General features: G+C 40.2%; 1 protein-coding gene across 1 annotated transcript in view; it reads right to left on the bottom strand.

The window, feature by feature from the left end:
* The window catches only part of CA10 (carbonic anhydrase 10), a 377,635-nt gene that overhangs the window by 21,527 nt on the left and 334,183 nt on the right, over positions 1 to 21,925 (bottom strand). Inside the window, exons 6-7 of the mRNA XM_060764005.2 lie at positions 21,228 to 21,323; positions 11,609 to 11,681 (exon numbers count right to left, since the gene is read on the bottom strand). Of these exons, the coding sequence (XP_060619988.1) occupies positions 11,609 to 11,681; positions 21,228 to 21,323 (169 nt within the window). The remainder of the gene's footprint in view (positions 1 to 11,608; positions 11,682 to 21,227; positions 21,324 to 21,925) is intronic.

Raw genomic sequence — 21,925 nt, forward strand, 5'->3', positions numbered from 1 at the left:
GCATATCTGTTAATCTCTACTTTGCTGCTGTTCTTTTAAACTATTCTGTGAATAACCTTTACTGCTACCAATAATAAACTTAAAGTCTATATTAATAAATGTAATAGATATTCTTTACCAATAATAAACTTAAAACCTGTATTACAAGAAACAGACATATTAATGTATTTAAAACATAATCCAGTGAGGTGCATAGTTTCCTATACTCTTTAATATGAAGAAAAAAGACTATGGAAACATCAGGTGACTGAAGTAGAATCACAGAGTGGGAAGAGACCATGAGGGCCATCCAGCCCAACCCTCTTTTGCCATGCAGAAACACACAACCAAAGCAATCCTGAAAGATGACCATCCAGCCTCTATTTAAAAACATGCAGAGAAGAAGACTCCACCACACTCCCAGGCAGTAGTGTATTCCATTGTGAAGTGTTCTGGTGGAATCTCTTTTTATATGTTGAATCCTTTGCTTCATTTCCTAGTATCTGGAGCAGCTCCAGTGGGTTGCTCTGAGTTTTCCAGGATGTATGGCCATGTTCCAGAAGCATTCTCTCCTGACATTTCACTCACGGAATGTTAGGAGAGAATGCTTCTGGAACATGGCCATACAGCCTGGAAAGCTCACAACCCAGTGATTCCAGCCATGAAAACCTTCGACAACACGAGCTGGCTCCATCTTAATTAAGATATGCTTTCAAATATTTAGACATGATTGCGATGTCACATCTCAACTTTTCTTCCAACTAAACATACCTAGTTCCACAAGTTGCTCCTCATAGAGCTTAGCTTCCAGACCTTATACAATTTTTGTTGCCCTTCTCTAGACATATCCCAGCTTGTCAATATCCTTCCTGAATTGTGATGCCCAGAATGGGACACAGTATTCCATGTGAGGCCTGACAAAAGCAGATCAGAAGGTACTTCTGAAGCCAACATCACCCTTGTAGGCACGTCATTGTTTCTAATACACATTACAAAGAAAAGTTGGAAACAGAGACATGGAAACTCACTGATGATGGTAAGGAAATCTAAGAAATGATTCCTCCAAGTTCTTTTCACACTTTTGAGTAATGAATTGATAAAACCTACCACAAGTTATAAATGATGTAAACTGGTACTCTGCCAGTTCAAAATGTTCTAATGCTCACGACTCAGCGTACTTTAAGTTCTGCTGCAGTGAGTCTAAATGCAATGGCAAATGGAGGCTTCCATGTTGATGAGAATTATGAATCTGTTCCGTTTTTTAATCTGAAATTTAAAAGAGGCACCCTTTTGCCAAATAGTTTCAGCGTCTCCGATAGCTTATTTAAAATTCAGTCTAAAATCAGTCTAAACCCACTGATGTTACAACACAAGGACTGGCATGGAAGTCACCATTTACCATTAAGCCAGTGGTTCTCAACCTGTGGGTCCCCAGATGTTTTGGTTTTCAACTCCCAGAAATCCTAACAGCTGGTAAACTGGCTGGAATTTCTCAGAGTTGTAGGCCAAAACACCTGGGGACCCACAGGTTGAGAACCACCGCAATAGAAAATTGTTTATCTTCTATTATTAAGAGGAAACTAGCCCTCCCCCCACCTCCACCTCCCAACATTTTCCTTCCTTTGTTAGCAATCGAGAGTTATTATTAATTACACTAGCTCAAAAGCTGATATACATTTTTACCCAATGATAGGGATGTTTTGGGTGTAATTGGAGGATTTTATATCCCGAGGATCCAAAATGTTTTCCAACATACCCAAGGACCCTAATCTATCACCCAGGAAAACTAACTCTTTCCTAATCTGAAATTAGGGCTTTGATTTCAGAGAGTGAGTGTGAGTGCTATGGCATTTCTGCTGAGGTGGGCAGAAGGTTTTTTAAATTTGAACCCCTTGCGTTGAAGTTAAAGCTCTCTTTAAATCTAACCTCAGAAGAGGAGATCAGTTATATCCTATGGCCCAAACATGGTTTTCTAGTGGGATCACAGAACAGTATGATCATACAACCACTAAAAACAGCTGAATTTAAATATTTTGATAACAAATTTTGGTTGCCAAATTCTAGCATCAAACTAATAATTTTGAAAATTGAATATTTGGTGAATGTTTTGAAGAATGAACAAGCAAGTCTCATAATTGTCGAAGGCTTTTGCAGCTGGAATCACTGGACTGTTCTGTGGTTTCCGGGTTGTATTGCCATGATCTAGCAGCATTTTCTCCTGATGTTTTGCCTGCATCTGTGGTTGGCATCTTCAGAGGATCTGTTGATGGTATAAAGCAATTCATTTTCTGTACTCAAAGAGGAAAACCTCTGACTTTCTTTACCGCCATCAGATCCTCTGAAGATGCCAGCCACAGATATAGGTGAAATGTCAGGAGAAAATACTGCTAGAACATGGCTATATAACCTGGAAACCACACAACATTCAAGTCATAGAATCATAGAATCATAGAATCAAAGAGTTGGAAGAGACCTCAAGGGCCATCCAGTCCAACCCCCTGCCAAGAAGCAGGAATATTGCATTCAAATCACCCCTGACAAATGGCCATCCAGCCTCTGCTTAAAAGCTTCCAAAGAAGGAGCCTCCACCACACTCCGGGGCAGAGAGTTCCACTGCTGAACGGCTCTCACAGTCAGGAAGTTCTTCCTAATGTTCAGATGGAATCTCCTCTCTTGTAGTTTGAAGCCATTGTTCCGCGTCCTAGTCTCCAAGGAAGCAGAAAACAAGCTTGCTCCCTCCTCCCTGTGGCTTCCTCTCACATATTTATACATGGCTATCATATCTCCTCTCAGCCTTCTCTTCTTCAGGCTAAACATGCCCAGTTCCCTAAGCTGCTCCTCATAGGGCTTGTTCTCCAGACCCTTGATCATTTTAGTCGCCCTCCTCTGGACACATTCCAGCTTGTCAATATCTCTCTTGAATTGTGGTGCCCAGAATTGGACACAATATTCCAGATGTGGTCTAACCAAAGCAGAATAGAGGGGTAGCATTACTTCCTTAGATCTAGACACTATGCTCCTATTGATGCAGGCCAAAATCCCATTGGCTTTTTTTGCCGCCACATCACATTGTTGGCTCATGTTTAACTTGTTGTCCACGAGGACTCCAAGATCTTTTTCACACGTACTGCTCTCGAGCCAGGCGTCCCCCATTCTGTATCTTTGCATTTCATTTTTTCTGCCAAAGTGGAGTATCTTGCATTTGTCACTGTTGAACTTCATTTTATTAGTTTTGGCCCATCTCTCTAATCTGTCAAGATCATTTTGAATTCTGCTCCTGTCCTCTGGACTATTGGCTATCCCTCCCAATTTGGTGTCGTCTGCAAACTTGATGATCATGCCTTCTAGCCCTTCATCTAAGTCATTAATAAAGATGTTGAACAGGACCGGGCCCAGGACGGAACCTTGCTGATGGCACTCTGCTCGTCACTTCTTTCCAAGATGAAGAGGAAGCATTAGTGAGCACTCTCTGTGTTCGTCCACTTAACCAATTACAGATCCACCTCACCGTATTTTTGCCTAGCCCACAATGGACTAGTTTCCTTGCCAGAAGGTCATGGGGGACCTTGTCGAAGGCCTTACTGAAATCCAGGTACGCTACATCCACGGCATTCCCCGCATCTACCCAGCTTGTAGCTGTATCGAAGAAAGAGATCAGATTAGTCTGGCATGACTTGTTTTTGATAAATCCATGTTGACTATTAGCGATGACTGCATTTGTTTCTAAGTGTTTGCAGACCGCTTCCTTAACAATCTTTTCCAGGATCTTGCCCGGTATCGACGTGAGGCTGACTGGACGGTAGTTGTTTGGGTCGTCCTTTTTTCCCTTCTTGAAGATTGGGACCACATTGGCCCTCCTCCAATCTGCTGGAACTTCTCCCGTTCTCCAAGAACTCTCAAAGATGGTTGCCAATGGTTCCGAAATGACTTCCGCTAGTTCCTTCAATACTCTGGGGTGTAGTTGATCTGGCCCTGGGGACTTGAACTCATTAAGAGCGGCCAGGTATTCCTGGACGACTTCTTTCCCAATTTGGGGTTGGATGTCCTCCAATCCCTCATCCACTCCATCTTGCTGAGGTTGAAGACTCTCTTTTTGTGAGAAGACCGAGGCAAAGAAGGCATTAAGTAGTTCTGCCTTTTCCCTATCCCCTGTCAGCATTGCCCCATCTTCTCCTCGAAGAGGTCCTATCGCCTCCTTGTTTTTCCTTTTTCTACTGACATAAGAATAGAAGCCCTTTTTATTGTTTTTAATGTCCCTGGCAAGTCTGAGCTCATTTTTTGCTTTAGCTTTGCGGACCTTTTCCCTACAGGTGTTGGCTATTTGTTTGAATTCTTCTTTGGTGATTTCTCCCTTTTTCCACTTCTTGTGCATGTCTCTTTTGTGTCTTAGCACAGTTAGAAGTTCTTTGGACATCCATTCTGGCTTCTTTGCACTTGTCCTATTTTTTCTCTTTGTTGGCACGGTTTGCAATTGCGCCTTGAGTATTTCACTCTTGAGAAATTCCCATCCATCCGTAGCTCCCTTGTCTTTTAGTATCTGTGTCCACGGAATGCTGCTCAGCGTTTCCTTCATTTTTTGGAAATCAGCCCTCCCAAAGTCCAAAATGCGGGTTTGACTTGTCTTAGTTTCGGCCTTCCTTTGTACCTCAAATTGCAGGAGCACATGGTCACTTGCCCCTAAGGATCCTACCACTTCGACCGCATCGAAGGATCCTACCACTTCGACCGCATTTGTTAGGATGAGATCAAGAGTAGCCAATCCCCTTGTTGCCTCTTCTACCTTCTGGACCATGAAATTGTCTGCAAGGCAAGCGAGGAATTTGTTGGACCTTGTACTCTTGGCCGAGTTTGTTTTCCAGCAAATATCGGGATAGTTGAAATCGCCCATGACTACTACATCTCTTTTCTGTGCCTGTTTGGTCAACTGTTGGCAGAAGACTTCATCAAGATCTTCCTCCTGGCTTGGGGGTCTGTAGTAGACGCCTACAACGACATCTTTTTGAGTCCCAGTTCCCTTGATTCTTATCCAGATGATTTCAAGCTGGTTTCCCAGATTGCTGTCTTGAATTTCTTCTGCAGCATAAGAGTTTTTGACATATAAGGCTACTCCGCCTCCTCTCCCCTTTGTTCGGTTTCTGTGAAAGAGGTTATACCCCTCGATATCTACATTCCAGCGATAGGAGTCATCCCACCAGGTTTCAGTGATGGCTATGATATCATATTTGTGGTGTTGTGCTAGAAGTTGGAGTTCGTCTTGTTTATTTCCCATGCTCTGTGCATTAGTGTAAAGACATGTGAGCCCCTGGGATCTTCCCTTGAGCTGTTTAATTGGGATTATTGTGCTTTTGGTACTTGGTCCTTGTTGTGTTTGTGCAGCCCTCCGTTTAGCCTTCTGGCGATTCCCAGACATTATGGGTAAAGTAGTGTTCGCAAGGCTGTTGTCCCCCTCCCCCGGTGGACCTAGTTTAAAGTGCGTCTAATGAGGTTTGCGAGTCTGTGAGCAAAAAGGTGTTTTCCTACTTGTGTGAGATGCACCCCATCCCTTGCCAGTAGGCCATCCTCCTGGAAAAGCAGGCCATGGTCGAGGAAGCCAAAGCGTTCCTCCTGACACCATTTTCTAAGCCAGTCATTGACCTGTACTATTTTTCTGGCTCTTGTGGGTCCGTGTCTTACAACAGGGAGGAGGGATGAAAAGACCACCTGTACATTACATTCTTTTAGCATTTCTCCTAGAGCTCGAAAATCATTTGTGATCTTTTGAAACGTATGCCTTGCAGTATCATTGGTTCCTACATGAATCAACATGAGGGGAGGACGGTGATAGGGCTTGAGGAGCCTGGTGAGCCTCTGAGTGATATGGTGTATTTTTGCCCCCGGTAGGCAGCATATTTCTCGAGCCATCCCATCTGGTCTGGAAATGACAGCTTCCGTTCCTCTAAGGAGGGAGTCGCCTACTACCAAGACCTACTACCAAGACCATATTTGGATAGACATAGCTGGTGTATTCACACACCATGGTCAAGATCCTGCATCATCAAGTGCAATTATGACGATAGAATTCCATCAGCCTAACTATGTCTGACAATGGCATTCCCCTACCTTTTCAGCCAAGTAGTATCCCAACTGAAGTGCTTCTGAGTGCTGTAGACTGAAGTGCTGCAGATAACATCTGCAATGTAATCCTGGTCAAAGGGAGCATTAGGCAGCTGGAGAGACCCCTTGGGAACCTGCTGCAATCACTTGTCTCAATGTGCCTCATGACCAGGAGAACACGTCAGATGTAGGTTTCTGGTGCTTTGAACTTCAGTACCTTGGAAACTCTTTGGTTGGGGCGCTACCTGGCTGAAAAGGGCTTGAGTGTCACATTCAGTTCTTAAGTGACTATTGAGGTAAATACCCCAAATTATATCCCAAATCTGGTTGGGGATCTTGTATCTTCTGAACAGGATATTGGTTCAAAGTAAACAGTTAAAACTTTCACAAAACAATTCTACATATGTTTACTCGGAATCACCAAATTTAAAAGATTTATTACATGTAAATTGTTATTCATTTTCTGTACTCAGAGGGGGAAAACTCTGATCTACATTCAGCTGCTGATCCAAGATAAGAGCTTTTCCATTCTGGAATTTAGGGACAGTGTATGATCAAAATGCTTCAAGTTCAGTCGGGAAACCTAAGAAGGCTGTATCTAGCTTGTTTGTTGTTGTTCATTCGTTCAGTCATTTCTGACTCTTCGTGACCTCATGGACCAGCCCACACCAGAGCTCCCTGTCAGCCGTCATTACCCCCAGCTCCTTCATGGTCAATCCAGTCACTTCAAGGATCCCATCCATCCATCTAGCTTACAGGGCAGATATCCCCATCAGTAATAATAATAATAATAATAATAATAATAATAATACTCCACTTTTTCTCTCCATAGGAGACTCAAAGCAGCTAATGTTAAAGGTATTATAATACAATTTAAAATATACAATTATACAAATATTAAAACAGTATTAAACATTATTAGTATTAAAAACAATTCAGATCCATAAAAATATAAAAACCATAGCAGCCCCTGACATGATGTTAAAAACCTTCTTCTTTAAAAGCCTGCCTGAATAAAAAGGTTTAGCTTGCCACCAGAAGGACAGCAGGGAGGTTTCCCTGGGAAGAAGGGAGTTCCAGAGCCAGGGGACAGCCACCAATAAGGAATGCCACTTTCTCGTTCCCACCAGCCGAGCTTGAGATGGAGGTGGGAATGAGAGAGGGCCTCTTCTGAAGATTTCAGGGCCTGGGCAGGTCAGTGCAAGGAGATGTGGTCATAATCAGCACTTTAAATTGTGCCTGGAAACAGACTGGCAGCCAGTGGAGCTGCTGCAACAGAGGGGTTGTCCACTCCCTATAGCCAGTCCCAGTGAGCAACCCGTCTGTAGCTCTTTGGACCAGCTGAAGTTTCTGTGTACTCTTCAGATACTGCCCCATGTAGAATGTATTACAGTAATCCAGCTGGGATGTAACTAAGGCATGTACTACCGTGGCCAAATCTGGTTTCATCAGTCCATGGGGATTGAAAGCTCAGTTGTGTGAACAGGACTTAAAACACTAGGCTTTAGTTGACAGGTGTTGTTTTGTGGAAGACTGAATTAGTATCTTCTGAAAATCCAGCACAGATACTTAAAAAGATAAAGTTACAATTGTCAGGCTATCACTTCCTGGCTTTTGAAGAACTGAATATTGGAATAACAACTCTAGAATGATCAATATCAATTGCACAGTTGTTTCAATGCAGTCAGATCTATTGTGGGAAAGATAGGGTTTGTGTAGAATTGCTAGCAGAAGAAGCAATTGCTAGCAGAAGAAGAAGCCATTCATCCAAAACCCACTTTGAAATTCAAAGAGGGCTCTTGACTCTTAGAATTCTCCAGATCCATCTTCTGCGCTGTGTCTCTTGTGATGCTTTTAAAAACACTGCTTCAATTATTTTATTAACTTCTCCTGATTTTGAAGCTATTTCACACTCTTTACTCCAGTTAAGCAAATGGCCCTTCTGATTTCCACAGAACTGAATCTAAGTACTGTCAGTACAAATGGAGTGTGTTAACTGAGGGTTTATAAAAACCCAGCTGCTTAACACTACCACAGATTCCCTTCTGATATACAAAGAATGGCAATATAATCTATCACCCAGGCCAACTGCAGAATTACTTTCTGCAACTTCTTTGCATTCCCCTTTTGTCCCCAAAATGCTTCTAATCAATAGTTTTACTGCAGAAAAGTAACTCTTTCTTATGTACCACAGCCTGTTTCTGACAACTCTACTCTAGCTGCATTCCAATGCTGATGCTCCAGTCTAATAACTTGATCATACACTACTCATCACAATGTTTGGCTCGTAACTTTTTTTTATCTCTTTTCTTCCATAACTTTATCAGATAAAATATCTGCATTATAGCTCTTTTGCATAATTGTGGTATGCAAGATGTTCTACTACCTGAGGACATTTGTCACCTTGCCCCTTAGTTGTCACTTTTGCTATCTTCATACCATCACCATATTGCCTACTCATTTCCCCTCCTAGCTGCTACCTCTCCCCATGTCCCACTCCAAGAGAGCTGTTCATTCTCCCAGTGGTTCATTGTGGGTATGTGTACAAGGAAATTGCTTGTGCCAATGTAATTTTCCACTCCTCCCCATCTGCCACAGGACGAGGTGTTCCTTTTTCAAGTGATAGCTAGAGCTGACTAATATGTATGAAAATTGGCCCTCAAACATTTATAAAGAGTAATGTTTGCTTGATGTCAATGGACTTCCTTCAAGTACAGGCATTTGTTGACTCATCAGCCTAGGAGATACAAACAGAGTCTATTTGAATTGAATGAGAGCCTGACTGATATTCCAGTTTATGATGGGGATGGCTCATACATTTGTTCTGTAGTAAAATGATAGGCTTTTGAATATGTTACTATGAGTGTCCCAAATGGATTTGCTGTTCATTTCTTTTTTCAAATGCTCCAAGTTCCCCACTATTTGAATATATATCAGTGAATCCTGATAATAATATAGTTTTAGGCAGAACTATTCCTCCAGCTCCTGGATGGCTTTGTTGATGGTGACGTTGATTGAGGCTGGATCAGCTTATACCAATCAAGTAGTATTATTCTCATATATATATATATATATATATATATATATATATATAGTCATGCTACATACAAACATGACAAAAAGCAAGAGAGTGGGAGTAAATGACAACAAGAAAATAGAGACTATGTAAGATTTCAAGTGCTGGCTGCCCTCTCTTGCAAACTAGTTCCTATAGCTACCACTGCTGCTATTTGATATCAGTTGGGGTTCTAGACTTCCTTATGGCACTACAGATCTAGTTCAATCCTCTTGTTAGTCAGCTATGAAGGAAAATAAAGGCTGATGATACTGATTCTATTCCATCTCCATGCCCTCTATTAACCAGTGCCTGCTAATGTTTGTAACCTGCCAAACTATTAAGGTCCGCAGTCACTCATCTGTGAATATCATATAACAATTGTTCATTCTTCAAATGTGTTGCTCGCACTCTGTGATTAAGTTCAATGTGATGTCCATCCAAGGAGAGTTTGGTACTGAAGACCACATACTAAAAGGCTTTGCTTTGTTCTCTAACACAGATTCTCTATTCCATGTGAAACCTGATTAATCTGAAGTGCCCCATTTTAGAGTCAGGAAACACTTACCACATATTGGATTTTTTCTTATTGTCAACACAGCTACCTTTGCTTTCTGTATTCTTTAGAGATTATCAAATTAAGTAATTCAGGAGCAACTGTACTCTAAAAGAAGAGGATTTTCTCCCACCTAAAATTGAGGTTTTATTCTATAAGAGTTCATAACCTTCAACTATAAGGTACCTGTTCCACTTTAGCTTCCCTTGACCTACTTTCCTTAAGTAATTCAAAATTATCCCTAGCTTTGTTAATATAAAAACGATATGCTGTTTCCACTGGCAAAACAGAGGCAGTTCTGGATTTACAATGAATTTTTGTATTTTTGGAACAGAGATACTGTTTTCCTTCCTGTGATCTCAGCATGAGACCTTGAACCAATTTGTCACAGGCTGAATCACATTTAGGTGTCCCCAGCCCTTTCCTCTGCATTACATCTCAAGATAACATGCAGGCAACAGAACTCAAGTCTCTCCCCATATTCCCACATCCACATATTTTCACCGCATCTTGCCTAATGATGACCTCTTGAAATCTTGAACATGTATGTCTTTTGGGTTTACTCCATAAAGGCATTACCACAATATGGATTTGGATTGGCTACACTAAAGTCATTATATGGGCATTAAACCGCCACCTCCTTGTCATAGTTGATGATAATGTCCAAATTGGCAAAATGTGTATACTGCTCCATGCATTCATACCGGCTACATGACCCTGGAGGTTCTATGGACAACACCAACTCTTCAGCTTAGAAATGGAGATGAGCACCACTCTCCAGAGTCGGACATGACTAGACTTAATGTCAGGGGAAACCTTTACCTTAACCTTATGTATAGTGCTAATTCCAAGCCATGACAAACTCTAGATAGAGCTTATCTTTGAAATGTTATTAAATACTTTTTTAAATCATGCCATGAAGCCATTCAGTTATAGCTGGCGGCTCCCAAGTCACAGGGACAGTTAATTGGATTTTAGGATAAATTTGAAAGGAGCAGTTCAAGGTATTGTAGCTATTTTTAGACAAAAGTCTAGAGTGGATTCACTGTGCAACTGATATAGAAGCCAGTGCTGGAAGGTAATCTGGGTTTTAATCCCAGGCATTGGCAATCATTGGTGGAAACAAAGCAGAGTTCTGGAAGGCCTATTTCCAGTGGATAGTGTGAGGATTCAAGACCCTGATCACGTCTAGTAGCAGCTCTGCAAGGGAACAAGTAAGCAGAATGGCATGTTCTGGATTATCAAAGCCTGGTTTGAGATGATATCTGAATGAAGCTGCACCTATCACTTAAGCCACAAGGAACATCCTGATACTGATTTCAATTTCTTGTATACATTTTTCAGAAAAGACTTGTGGCATTTGCAGATAAAAAACACATAAATATATGTCACATACATATATTCTGAAGGAACGCAAATGCTTTTGAGAAACCTGGGAGCAAACCTGAGTGCACAGGAGGTTACATCTACAATTTACTCTAACTAACCAGGATGATCACACATTGTGTGCCACTCTGTTACACACACAGATCCTCCACCAGTTGTGTGTGTATTTAAATGGGGAAGCCTTATTTACCTTTTTTATAATTATACCTCCTACTTGGTTTTATTTTTTAAATAATTAACGTTAAACACTTTCAAGGACTTAGAATGAAAAATACTGTTTTAATATAAAAATTGAAAATATTGAAATAAAAAATCATTCATTTCCCCTTCACCTCAAAAAAACTTGCAAACTTAAATTTTGAACTCTCTGTTATTGGTTAACTTAAGATAAATATGTACAGAGAATAAGCCTCTTTTATGAGTTGCAGTATCACAAATATTAGGTATTCCTCGATGATAGATCTGCATTTTCATGACATTTTTATAGCTATTTTCATGACACTTTTATAGCTATTTTCATCTGGAAGTCAAAAACTTACTTTTATACGTTATTCTTGTAATGGTGTCTCTGTTTAGCATACGATTTAGAAATGGATTTGATGATTCAGATACCTGTGAGGGAAATAATTTACTGTCAAAAATGAATCACAAACATCTTATCTTGAGAATATAGTCTGTTTGTTCTAGGGTGAAAGGGAATGGTGTGGGGAGGGAGGGGGAGAATAAAGGTACAGCAACATAATTGGCAAACATTTATAGTTCAAGGGAAGAGAGCGGCACTCCAATCAAATTTCTGCCAGTATCTTTCACCAAGGCTTTTAAAGTTCAACACAAAACAAAGAGAAAGCAATCAAAGCTTGGGAACTTTAGGTTACAATCCGGATGCACATCTTGTCATTAAATTTTTCTTTTCCACACAAAGGCTGAGTTTCTACAACATTCAGCCTGTGCATGTTTCATTTACTTCTAGTTGTCAGTAAGACTGAAGCAGAAGTTACAATAGCCCCTCTGTATTCATGGATTCTGCATCTGCGGATTTAACCACCCAAGGCTTGAAAATATTAGAAAGAAAAACACAAAAGCAAAGCTTGACCTTCCCACTTTATATATTGACACCATTTTACTATAACATTGTATATAATGGAACTTGGGAATCCATGGATTTTGGTATCCATGGGGAATCATGGAACAAAATGCTAGTAGATCTATACAATGAAGATCTGCCTATATAACAAAAATAAGGAACTTTATTTAAGCAAGTCTGCAGTCAGCTCCTAACAGTCTTCTTACCCCCAGCCTTGTTTTGCCACTGGTGTGTCACTTCCTGGTAGTTGTTTCTTCACCTGGTGTCTTCTGTCTGTGTCACTAGGGCCCCATCTACACTGATGATTTAATGTCACCTGTGGTGACTATGCAACTCCCTCAAAAGTGTGCAAAAGAAAGCCCTTAATACACCTCAGTGGTTTGTGTTATTAACTTCCAGGTCTCAAACTGGTTCCAGGATTTCCTACGTAATCATCTGCACAGCAAAACCACTTTCTTCAATATCTATTTGAAACCACATTAAATGGTCATTATAAATGGGGTTTGGTTTCTTTTCCTTATATGTAGTTTGAGTAAGTCTTTAGCTGACTTATTATAATAAGAGAAGTGTCTTGATTGTTGTTTTGTATGCATTTATGCTTATGGACTGTAACCCTCTAGAACAGATCTTTCCAAACATTTCATATTTCACTTTTTAAACATGCATCATTTTGTGACGCAGTAATTCAGTTTTGCTGGTAACCCATAGGTTAAACTAACCCCTTAGAAGTGGTATGGACACACACATACAAATTGTAATAACAAAGTATATGGGAACACATCTCATGAAAACCTTCCAGATAGATAGATAGATAGATAGATAGATAGATAGATAGATAGATAGATAGATTATATGATTTGGAAGATAATATACATTTCTAAAATGTTTATCATTTCTTGTTACATGTTCATGACACACCTACACAGTGCAGCCAACAGACTAACATATTGTGGCATACTGTTTGAAAAACTCTGTTCTTGATGAAGTAAATTGCCCGTCATTGATAGCAGGGTCTTTTGTCATACATTTTGTGCTGGAATCCCATCCAAATTTTATGAAAGTGTGTTCCTATGATCCAGGCACCAGTTCCTGCTTTCCTGGCTTTGGTCAAATTTCTCTTAGCTACTTTCACAGATAGATTGATTTTACCCTTGCTTTGGGAGTAGGAGGGGAAAGATATGTGATGAGCCAATTCCCACTTGTTTTGGAATGCTCTGAATTGATCTACCAACACAAATTGTGGTCTATTATTACAGAATACAATAGATGTTATTCCAAAGAATACAAAATGACTCTTGAACCTTCTTATGACTGTGTCAGATCTAATGTCTGACATGGATCTATCTCCCAAAAATTGGTCAGTAGTATGAGATACGTAGCTGTTCCCTTGCCATATGAACAAATCAATTCCCACTATTCTTCAAGGTCAACTTGGCACCTCATATCTTTCTCCATATGAATTACAGATCTCACATTGTTCCATTTACACTTCATGTTTAACTGGGCCAAGATATACATTCTCTTGCTCTCTGAAGCTCTCAATTCCCAGATGTGAAGAGTGTCTGAGAAAAGTACTGCCAGAATGATAGCTCTGTTGTTGTTCATTCGTTCAGTCGTCTCCGACTCTTCGTGACCTCATGGACCAGCCTACGCCAGAGCTCCCTGTCGGCCGTTACCACCCCCAGCTCCCTCAAGGTCAGTCCAGTCACTTCAAGGATGCCATCCATCCATCTTGCCCTTGGTCGGCCCCTCTTCCTTTTGCCTTCCACTTTCCCCAGCATAATTGTCTTCTCTAGGCTTTCCTGTCTCCTCATGATGTGGCCAAAGTACTTCAACTTTGTCTCTAGTATCTTTCCCTCCAGTGAGCAGTCGGGCTTTATTTCCTGGAGGATGGACTGGTTGGATCTTCTCGCAGTCCAAGGCACTCTCAGCACTTTCCTCCAACACCACAGCTCAAAAGCATCGATCTTCCTTCGCTCAGCCTTCCCTAAGGTCCAACTCTCACATCCGTAGGTTACTACAGGGAATACCATGGCTTTGACTAGGCGGATCTTTGTTGCCAGTCTGATGTCTCTACTCTTCACTATTTTATCGAGACTGGACATTGCTCTCCTCCCAAGAAGGAAGCGTCTTCTGATTTCCTGGCTACAGTCTGCATCTGCAGTAATCTTTGCACCTAGAAATACAAAGTCTGTCACGGCCTCCACGGTTTCTCCCTCTATTTTCCAGTTGTCAATCATTCTTGTTGCCATAATCTTGGTTTTTTTGATGTTTAGCTGCAACCCAGCTTTTGCGCTTTCTTCTTTCACCTTGATTAGAAGGCTCCTCAGCTCCTCCTCGCTTTCGGCCATCAGAGTGGTGTCATCTGCATATCTGAGGTTGTTAATGTTTCTTCCAGCAATTTTCACCCCAGCTTTGCATTCATCCAGCCCCGCACATCGCATGATGTGTTCTGCATACAAGTTAAAAAGGTTGGGTGAGAGTATGCAGCCTTGCCGTACGCCTTTCCCAATCTTGAACCAGTCTGTTGTTCCGTGGTCAGTTCTGACTGTTGCTACTTGGTCCTTGTACAGATTCCTCAGGAGAGAGACAAGGTGGCTTGGTATGCCCATCCCACCAAGAACTTGCCACAATTTATTATGATCCACACAGTCAAAGGCTTTAGAATAGTCAATGAAGCAGAAGTAGATGATAGAAGTAGATGATAGCTCTATTGCTCCTAAAAAGAATACCACATTGAGCACTAAACTCTTCTCTCACTGAAAAGCAGAATATTGTTTCTGGTAGTCCATGTTTGACTTCCGGCTTGTTTTCCAGGAAAATATACCGAACTATTTGTAGACTTTTGTCCTGAGCTATATTTTCCTGTATTGCCTGTAAGTTTGGCTGAGAATTTGGTCTGAGAAAGTACTGCAGCATATTCATTCCTTTTGCATCTTTCTCTACTGATCCATCTTCAGTGGTTGTCGTCAGATAAGCACTTCTTAAAGTGTCTGCCAGTACAAGATGTTTATCTGAATGGTACTGGATGTGCACGTCATAGATTTGTATTTGCATTAACATTCATTGAAGTTTTTTGGGGACACTCTACAATATATGGCAGATAAGGATTTCTGGTGGCTCATAGTCTGATTGGCTATGCACAGTCTGACCAAATCTGAATTAATGAAAATGTCACAAATAGTACAGCCAAGAGTTCTTTTTCAATCCATGCACCGTTCCTGACAGTGCTCTACTTAGAAATGCAATAAGCTGCTGCTTTGTAATAGGACAGCTCCTAGCTCTGCCTCAGATGCATCACATTATAATACTAGCTCTTCACCTGGGCTTGTACAGGATTCTTGTCTAATGTGTTCTTAATCTTCTCAAATGCTTGCTGATAATTCCTATTTGACATCTTTGTGTGTCAGCTGTCAGAGTGGCTCTCACTGATCTGTTAGCTCATTGCAGGACTTCGCTAAGTATTTGGCTGTTCCCAAAAATCTTTGTGCACCCTTAACATGCACAGGTCTTTGCATCATTTGAACTGGTTTTACTTCCCTTCAATAATCTTTCAGATCTCCTGTTGTCAACAAATTACCAATGTAAGGCACTCAATTTAGTTGCAGCTTAATTTGATCAGAGTTTAGTTTACTATTTCTCTCTCACCTGCACCTCTCCAAAAGTATAATCACTTTTTGTTGTGATCTCTTATTGCTTCTTTTTTAGGATCTCTTTCCCCTATGATTTTCAGGCATGGCAATTCTCTAGCTCAGTCTACACCAGGCATAGGCAAACATCAGCCCTCCAGGTGTTTTGGACTTTAACTCCCATGATTCCTAATAGCCGGTAAATTGGCTAGGATTTCTGGGGGTTGAAGTCCAAAACACCCGGACTGAAATACTTCTGGGGTAGGGCTGATGTCTACTGGTATTTATACTGGTATTGGTGTTTAGACCTGTTCCTTGGAGTGCTTATTCAGCAAATTGGATAGACTGCATTGCCTCTAGTATCTTAGATACAGTTATCATGGTTTTCTATGGATGAGGAGATGGCAATTGGTTTATGTCATATAATCAGTATTTCAAAAACTAGAGCTGATAGATCTGAACTGTTGCCATTTTTGGAATCAGCAGCTCAAATATACTCAGAAACAGATCTAACATCTTTGTTGGCCAGTTATCTACATAAGCAATTATGTATCTCACTTGTAGATTGGCCAATTCCTTCTTCAATGGTTCTTTTAGTGTTTTTTTAAATACTCTGGATTTTTAACTGGTTCCACAGTTAGTGGGCCATGCTCACTTGTCTTTACTTCATACACTATATTTTATGTTGTACTTGATTCTACTCTATAGTTTCACATATTTGCTCTCTAGCAGTGGTTTAAATCAATGCCTAGGATTGTTACATGTCTGTCTTTTCTTCAACCAGTGTCTCTGGCTAGGCATTGCAGCTTTCCCCACAATCCAGTTGAAATTAAACTGTTCAACAGCGTATAAGCAAAAAGTGTGGCAGAGTAGGCATTACTGCAGCAGTGTTTCCCTCTACAGGGATATTACAGATTGGAAATCCCAAAGTCAGGCTCAGAAAATCCACCACATATCCAGATTCATCATTGTGCTCCTGTACGTTACCTGCCTGTCTCTGGGTTTTCTGCATACTCCTATACTGGCTTTGAAAATTGTACATTCTTTGCACAGCTGCTCAAAATATAGACATTTCTCTCTCTTTTTTGACATGCTGTTTCCCACAATACTGGCATTGTTTCTTCATGTCTCTTCATGTTTTGGCAATGGCTTGAGTGTTGGACAGCATGTGTCTAAGCCTCGAAGGTGCCAACTAACAACCAGATGCTTCCTTTAGAAAGTTCTGCTCTCTTGCCCATTTTAGGCAACACTCTAATGCTAAATCTGCATCTTGTACCAGTTGCTCATGGGGAAGCTCTTCCCTTGTTATACGTGCTATCGTGCCTCAATAAAAGAGATTTCGTTATCATCCTGAAATTACAAGTTGTTTCTAGATACATGGATTGTCCACATTTATGAACATGTATGTCACTGACAAGATGCTGCCCACTGGATGTTCACTGATCTGTGTGTACATATCAATCCATGATTTAATGACAGAGCAGTGTGTATCAGTATATTTTCATGCTTCTAGGAAAGGTTTCAACACTCTAGAGCTTTGTCCATACCACTTTTCTTTTTTACTTAAACACAACAAAGATAGAGCAGCATCACCCTTTCTCAATTCTTTCAGAGTCAAAATAAAGAAAAAAAAAGCAACAACAATGTTTTTCTAGTTAAAGTGCTTTAAAAAAAAGATGAAACAATAACTGTATATGGGCTTGCATTCTTATTTTGATTCTAAGTTCTGTGCTTGCAGTAGTCTAGCTTTGGAAATGTTTTGTTCTCTGTCAATCTATCAATATTTTCTCTTTCTTTTCTTTACTACTACTTTTTGAACTGTATTCTCCTCAGGTCTCTGTCTCTATTTATATCGATTGTTGGTTAAATTTTCATGTTGGGGTCATGATTCAAGGGAACACTGCAGGACTGGAACCTGGCTATAAATTGTATATAGGAATTAATCAGCACTTGACATTCTGACTCTGGGGTTTGGAGTACATAAGAAAGCAATAAGCTGTACAGGAATAGTTCAGTACAAAATTGCATCTTGCACTAAGATGGTCTTCAAAATTCATGGAGTAGCAATTCCTGGCCACAACTTCCCATCACTCTGTGTACTCTTCTTGGCAGAAATATATTATAGCTATTGGTAGAAGAACAGGGCTAGGACTGAATGCCATTTGAGATCTGATTTCATTTTCAAGTGTTGATCAGAGACGTTTTCTTTTCAGCTTCTTTGGTGTGTGTGAGTGTGTGTGTGTGTGTGTGTGGGGGGGGGGGGGGGGCATGGATATTGTCCTATGAAGCTATTCCAAGAAAGTAAAACAGCTTCCTCAATTGAAAAGGAATCTTATACTTAGTTAGAGATTAACTAAGAGAATGCAATTGATAGCATAAGCTTTTGGAGACTGAACCTCCTTTCTCATATGCCTGTGACAGAGGGAGAAGAAACAGCCTACAAAAGCTTATGCCATCAACTTTGTTCCCTCAGTTAGTCTCTAAGGTGCTACAAGATACCTTTGCATACTCATATTGAATTAAGCTTCCTAAAATGTTAAGGGAGAACAACAAAAGCAGTGTCCAGTCATATCAGAAGGCCAGAAGCAAACAGCATATTTTAAGTTAATGAGAGAAATGGCTGTGATAGAAGACTCCCCCTTTATTTGTGCAGGAGTTAGAGGCCTATTTTTTCCTTGTGCCCCCTTGGCAGTCCATACTGGCATGCCTAATATGACCAGAAGTGATGGTGTGGCACTTCTGGTTTTGATATTAGCACATTTGGGGGATTTTAAACTTCTGGTAGCATGTGAGAACTTTTTTTTGGGGGGGGGGGGAGGGGGATTCACATTTTTTAAAAATCTAATAGCTTGGGGGAACTTGCGGGGTAGTCCAGGCCAATGTTTTTGGGCCCTAAGGACTTCCTGATTTACAACCTGTAATGTGACAAATGAGTCACTGTATTTATTTACCAGACAGTCTTGATAAGAGCATGTGGGTCCAGCTATCAACCAGATTAAAAAAACACTGCTGTGATTAGCCAGAATATTTACTTATTCTTCCTCTGTTCATCATGTTTTGATTCTGCTTAATGTCAGCAATTTCCCTTAACTACAGCAAATAGAAATTTGAGAACTGTGCATAGGTTTTTAAATCCTTGTGTGTTATTGTCTATGTGAGAATTATATTAATTGTATTGTTTATTTTGCTTATTCCTTGTTGTTTTTATTGATGTGTTGTTTGGCTTGGACTCATGTAAGCCTCTCCGGGTCCCTTGGGGAGATAATGGCGGGGTATAAATAAAGTATTATTATTATTATTATTATTATTATTATTGTGGAAAAATGGTTGAAGGAGCGGCATCAGAAAAAAATGGCAGGGAAAGGATGGCCAACTCTTTTGAGCTTTTGGATATGATCTGGGTTTTCAGCACAGGTCTGTCAGGAGTGTGTGCTATGAAGTAATGTGACATGAGGTACATAGTCCATTGTCATGTGCTGTTTCTATAATTGCTATTATTATTTATTTATGTACATATAGCATCATAAATATATATGGTGCTTTCCAAGATGATTAGGGAAATTTACTGGGAAAATGTATGATAGTGGACTTTGTGAGGAGTCCATTTACTCCTAGGGAGATCTACCTAGTATCCTCAGGACTACTGCCAGAGGACTATGGCCAAGAGCCTGTACAGCACAGTGCTACATAAAATTTCCATAAGTACAATTATACTATGCTTCTCCTCTCACCACCATGGACTGTTTCAGTCCCCCATGGTTATTCAGTGTTTGGTAGAGTGTGGGACAGGACTTGTAGAAGCATTAGCTTATGTTCCTATAATCCAGTGGTCCTCCAGGTATTTCAGATTTTAACTCTCAGAAATCCCAGCTATCTTACCAACTGTTAGGAATTGTGACAGCTGAAGTTCAAAACACCCGGAGAACCAAAAGTTGGGAACCACTGCTATAGTCAGATGAAGATTGATGATGTCACCTACAGAGATCCATTTATGTTTTCTGATGGGTTGACTGGATGATGTAATCATTCCGTGTCTAGGGACATAGCCAGATACTTTTCCAATCACCTTGAACTCTCCACCAGGCACTGAAAAGCCATGCAAGTGATCTACAGTAGCTTAACAATGAGTTGTGGGGCAGGAGCTTAGTCATTGTGGAAGAAGGAAGCTAATATCAATATCTTCAATGACAAAAACAAGGCATACATGGGCTAAAGTAGACTAATGCTTATACCTGAGCATGTCACTAACAGGATACAGGTCTATATACATTTTAAATTCAGATTTATGTCTATAGATCAAACAGAATGACAGATAATTCTCTGATTTACAGAAAGGAGAATAGATTACCAATACATATTTTAGATAGAAAAGCCTAATCACAACCTTATTTCCAGCACAGATAATACACTGACAATGATACATTGAAAATGTTTAATTACTGCATCTGTAAGAAGATAAAATCTCCACTATTATTTTAAAAGCTGCAAGGTGGAAGGATTTCTCATAAGGATTTGCACAGTTTTATCGCTAGTTACCCAATTATTTATTTGAAGTCATTGTGCTTTTTTTCTTTGACTCCTTTTATTATGAAAGCCCCCCCCCCCAAAAAAAAATCAAAATACATATCTTTAGATATATTGACATTTGCTCCTTGGCTTATTTAACATTGCAAAACTGCCTGTAACAAATTGGAAAATAGGGTTGGAGATGTGAGGGTGATACACAGACTCTGAACAATACACACCCCACACAGCCAAATTTACCCCAGTTCAAAGTGAATCACACTGAACACTTTCAGAATAGGTTTCTTAGAAGGGATAACAGGACACATAAATGGGTGTGAACAGCAAACTTCCCTTCAAATAACTTGTCTATCTTTGAACTGGGATTATGTAGTTGCTTATTGGTTTATTTGTGACCATCACTGATAATAATTTTGTACTTAGAAGTATCTCCACCCTTCATTTGTTCCCTGCATATACAGATACCCGGGTAATGTACACCAAACATAAAATCCATTTTAAAGCTATTTTTAAAGGGTTTGGGAGAAGAGGAGGAGAAAAGAGAGCAAAGGAAGAAAAGCAAGCAACCCCCCCCCCCCACAACATCAATTGTTGTAAGAGCATTTGTAGAATTACAGACAAAGGAAAAAGAAATACTCCTTTGTGTACTTTTTAAAGAATGGAAATGGATTTCTGCAGGGAATATTTAGGCACAGTGATTATTTTCATTTTAAGAAGCCTTCCACAATCTAGCATCCCCCAGATGTGTTAGTTTTCAACTCCCACATCTGGAAGAGACTGGATTAGAAAATCTGCCCTGAGGTATGATGTTACTGTCACCAGACCCAGAGCAGCATCTGAGCAAATGGCAGCAACTATAATACTATTAATTTCTTCCAAGGGGAATAAAATCCAAAATTCATAAAATTGTGCTATACTTACTTTCATAAATATGGAAACTACCACCAAGCCATTGGGACTTTTTGCGGCTTCTGTAACATTTGTATACAACTCATGGTTATAGTGGATGAGTTGAACCTAAGAATAGAGGGGGAAAATGAAGATTAAACACTGGAAAATCAGACCCTCCCTTAGCCTTTAAAATGACAAATACACTCTTTGTACATGCAGATTTGTTTACAATACAATCTCCACCAAGCTTGTAAATCTCATAATAGCTCTTTCCCCCCCTTCCTGGAGGTTTTCCTGCCCACATGATTTTAATGATCACAGTGACCATCTGGCTTGCACTGGCAGCACACCAGTTGTTTCTCCTCTCCATTGTCAAGAAGTGAATTTATTGCATTACAATGTGAAATGCACTGCAGAGGTTGGCAGCCTTCTCCTGCAGCAATCGTAGCTAGCTTACTTGCTATAATTCTAGGAATATACCTTTACTTCAGTATTCCAAGCTCTAAGGAAAGACATCTGAAGCTGGATCTTTTGCACAAGTGTATGAGACAGAAAAACTGGCATTACAAGCTCTAAGCATTCAGGACACATTTAGTTAAAGTTGGTAGACCCAGATTATGACAAAGTGCCTGAAGCCATACTAAGAAAACTAATACCAGGCTTCAAAACTGTATGTAGTAACTAGAGTTTTGCAATTTGACATATGCCAAGTTAAGCACAGCCTATGA

This window comes from Anolis sagrei, chromosome 2, assembly GCF_037176765.1.
Source record: "Anolis sagrei isolate rAnoSag1 chromosome 2, rAnoSag1.mat, whole genome shotgun sequence".
Lineage (NCBI taxonomy): Eukaryota > Metazoa > Chordata > Lepidosauria > Squamata > Dactyloidae > Anolis > Anolis sagrei.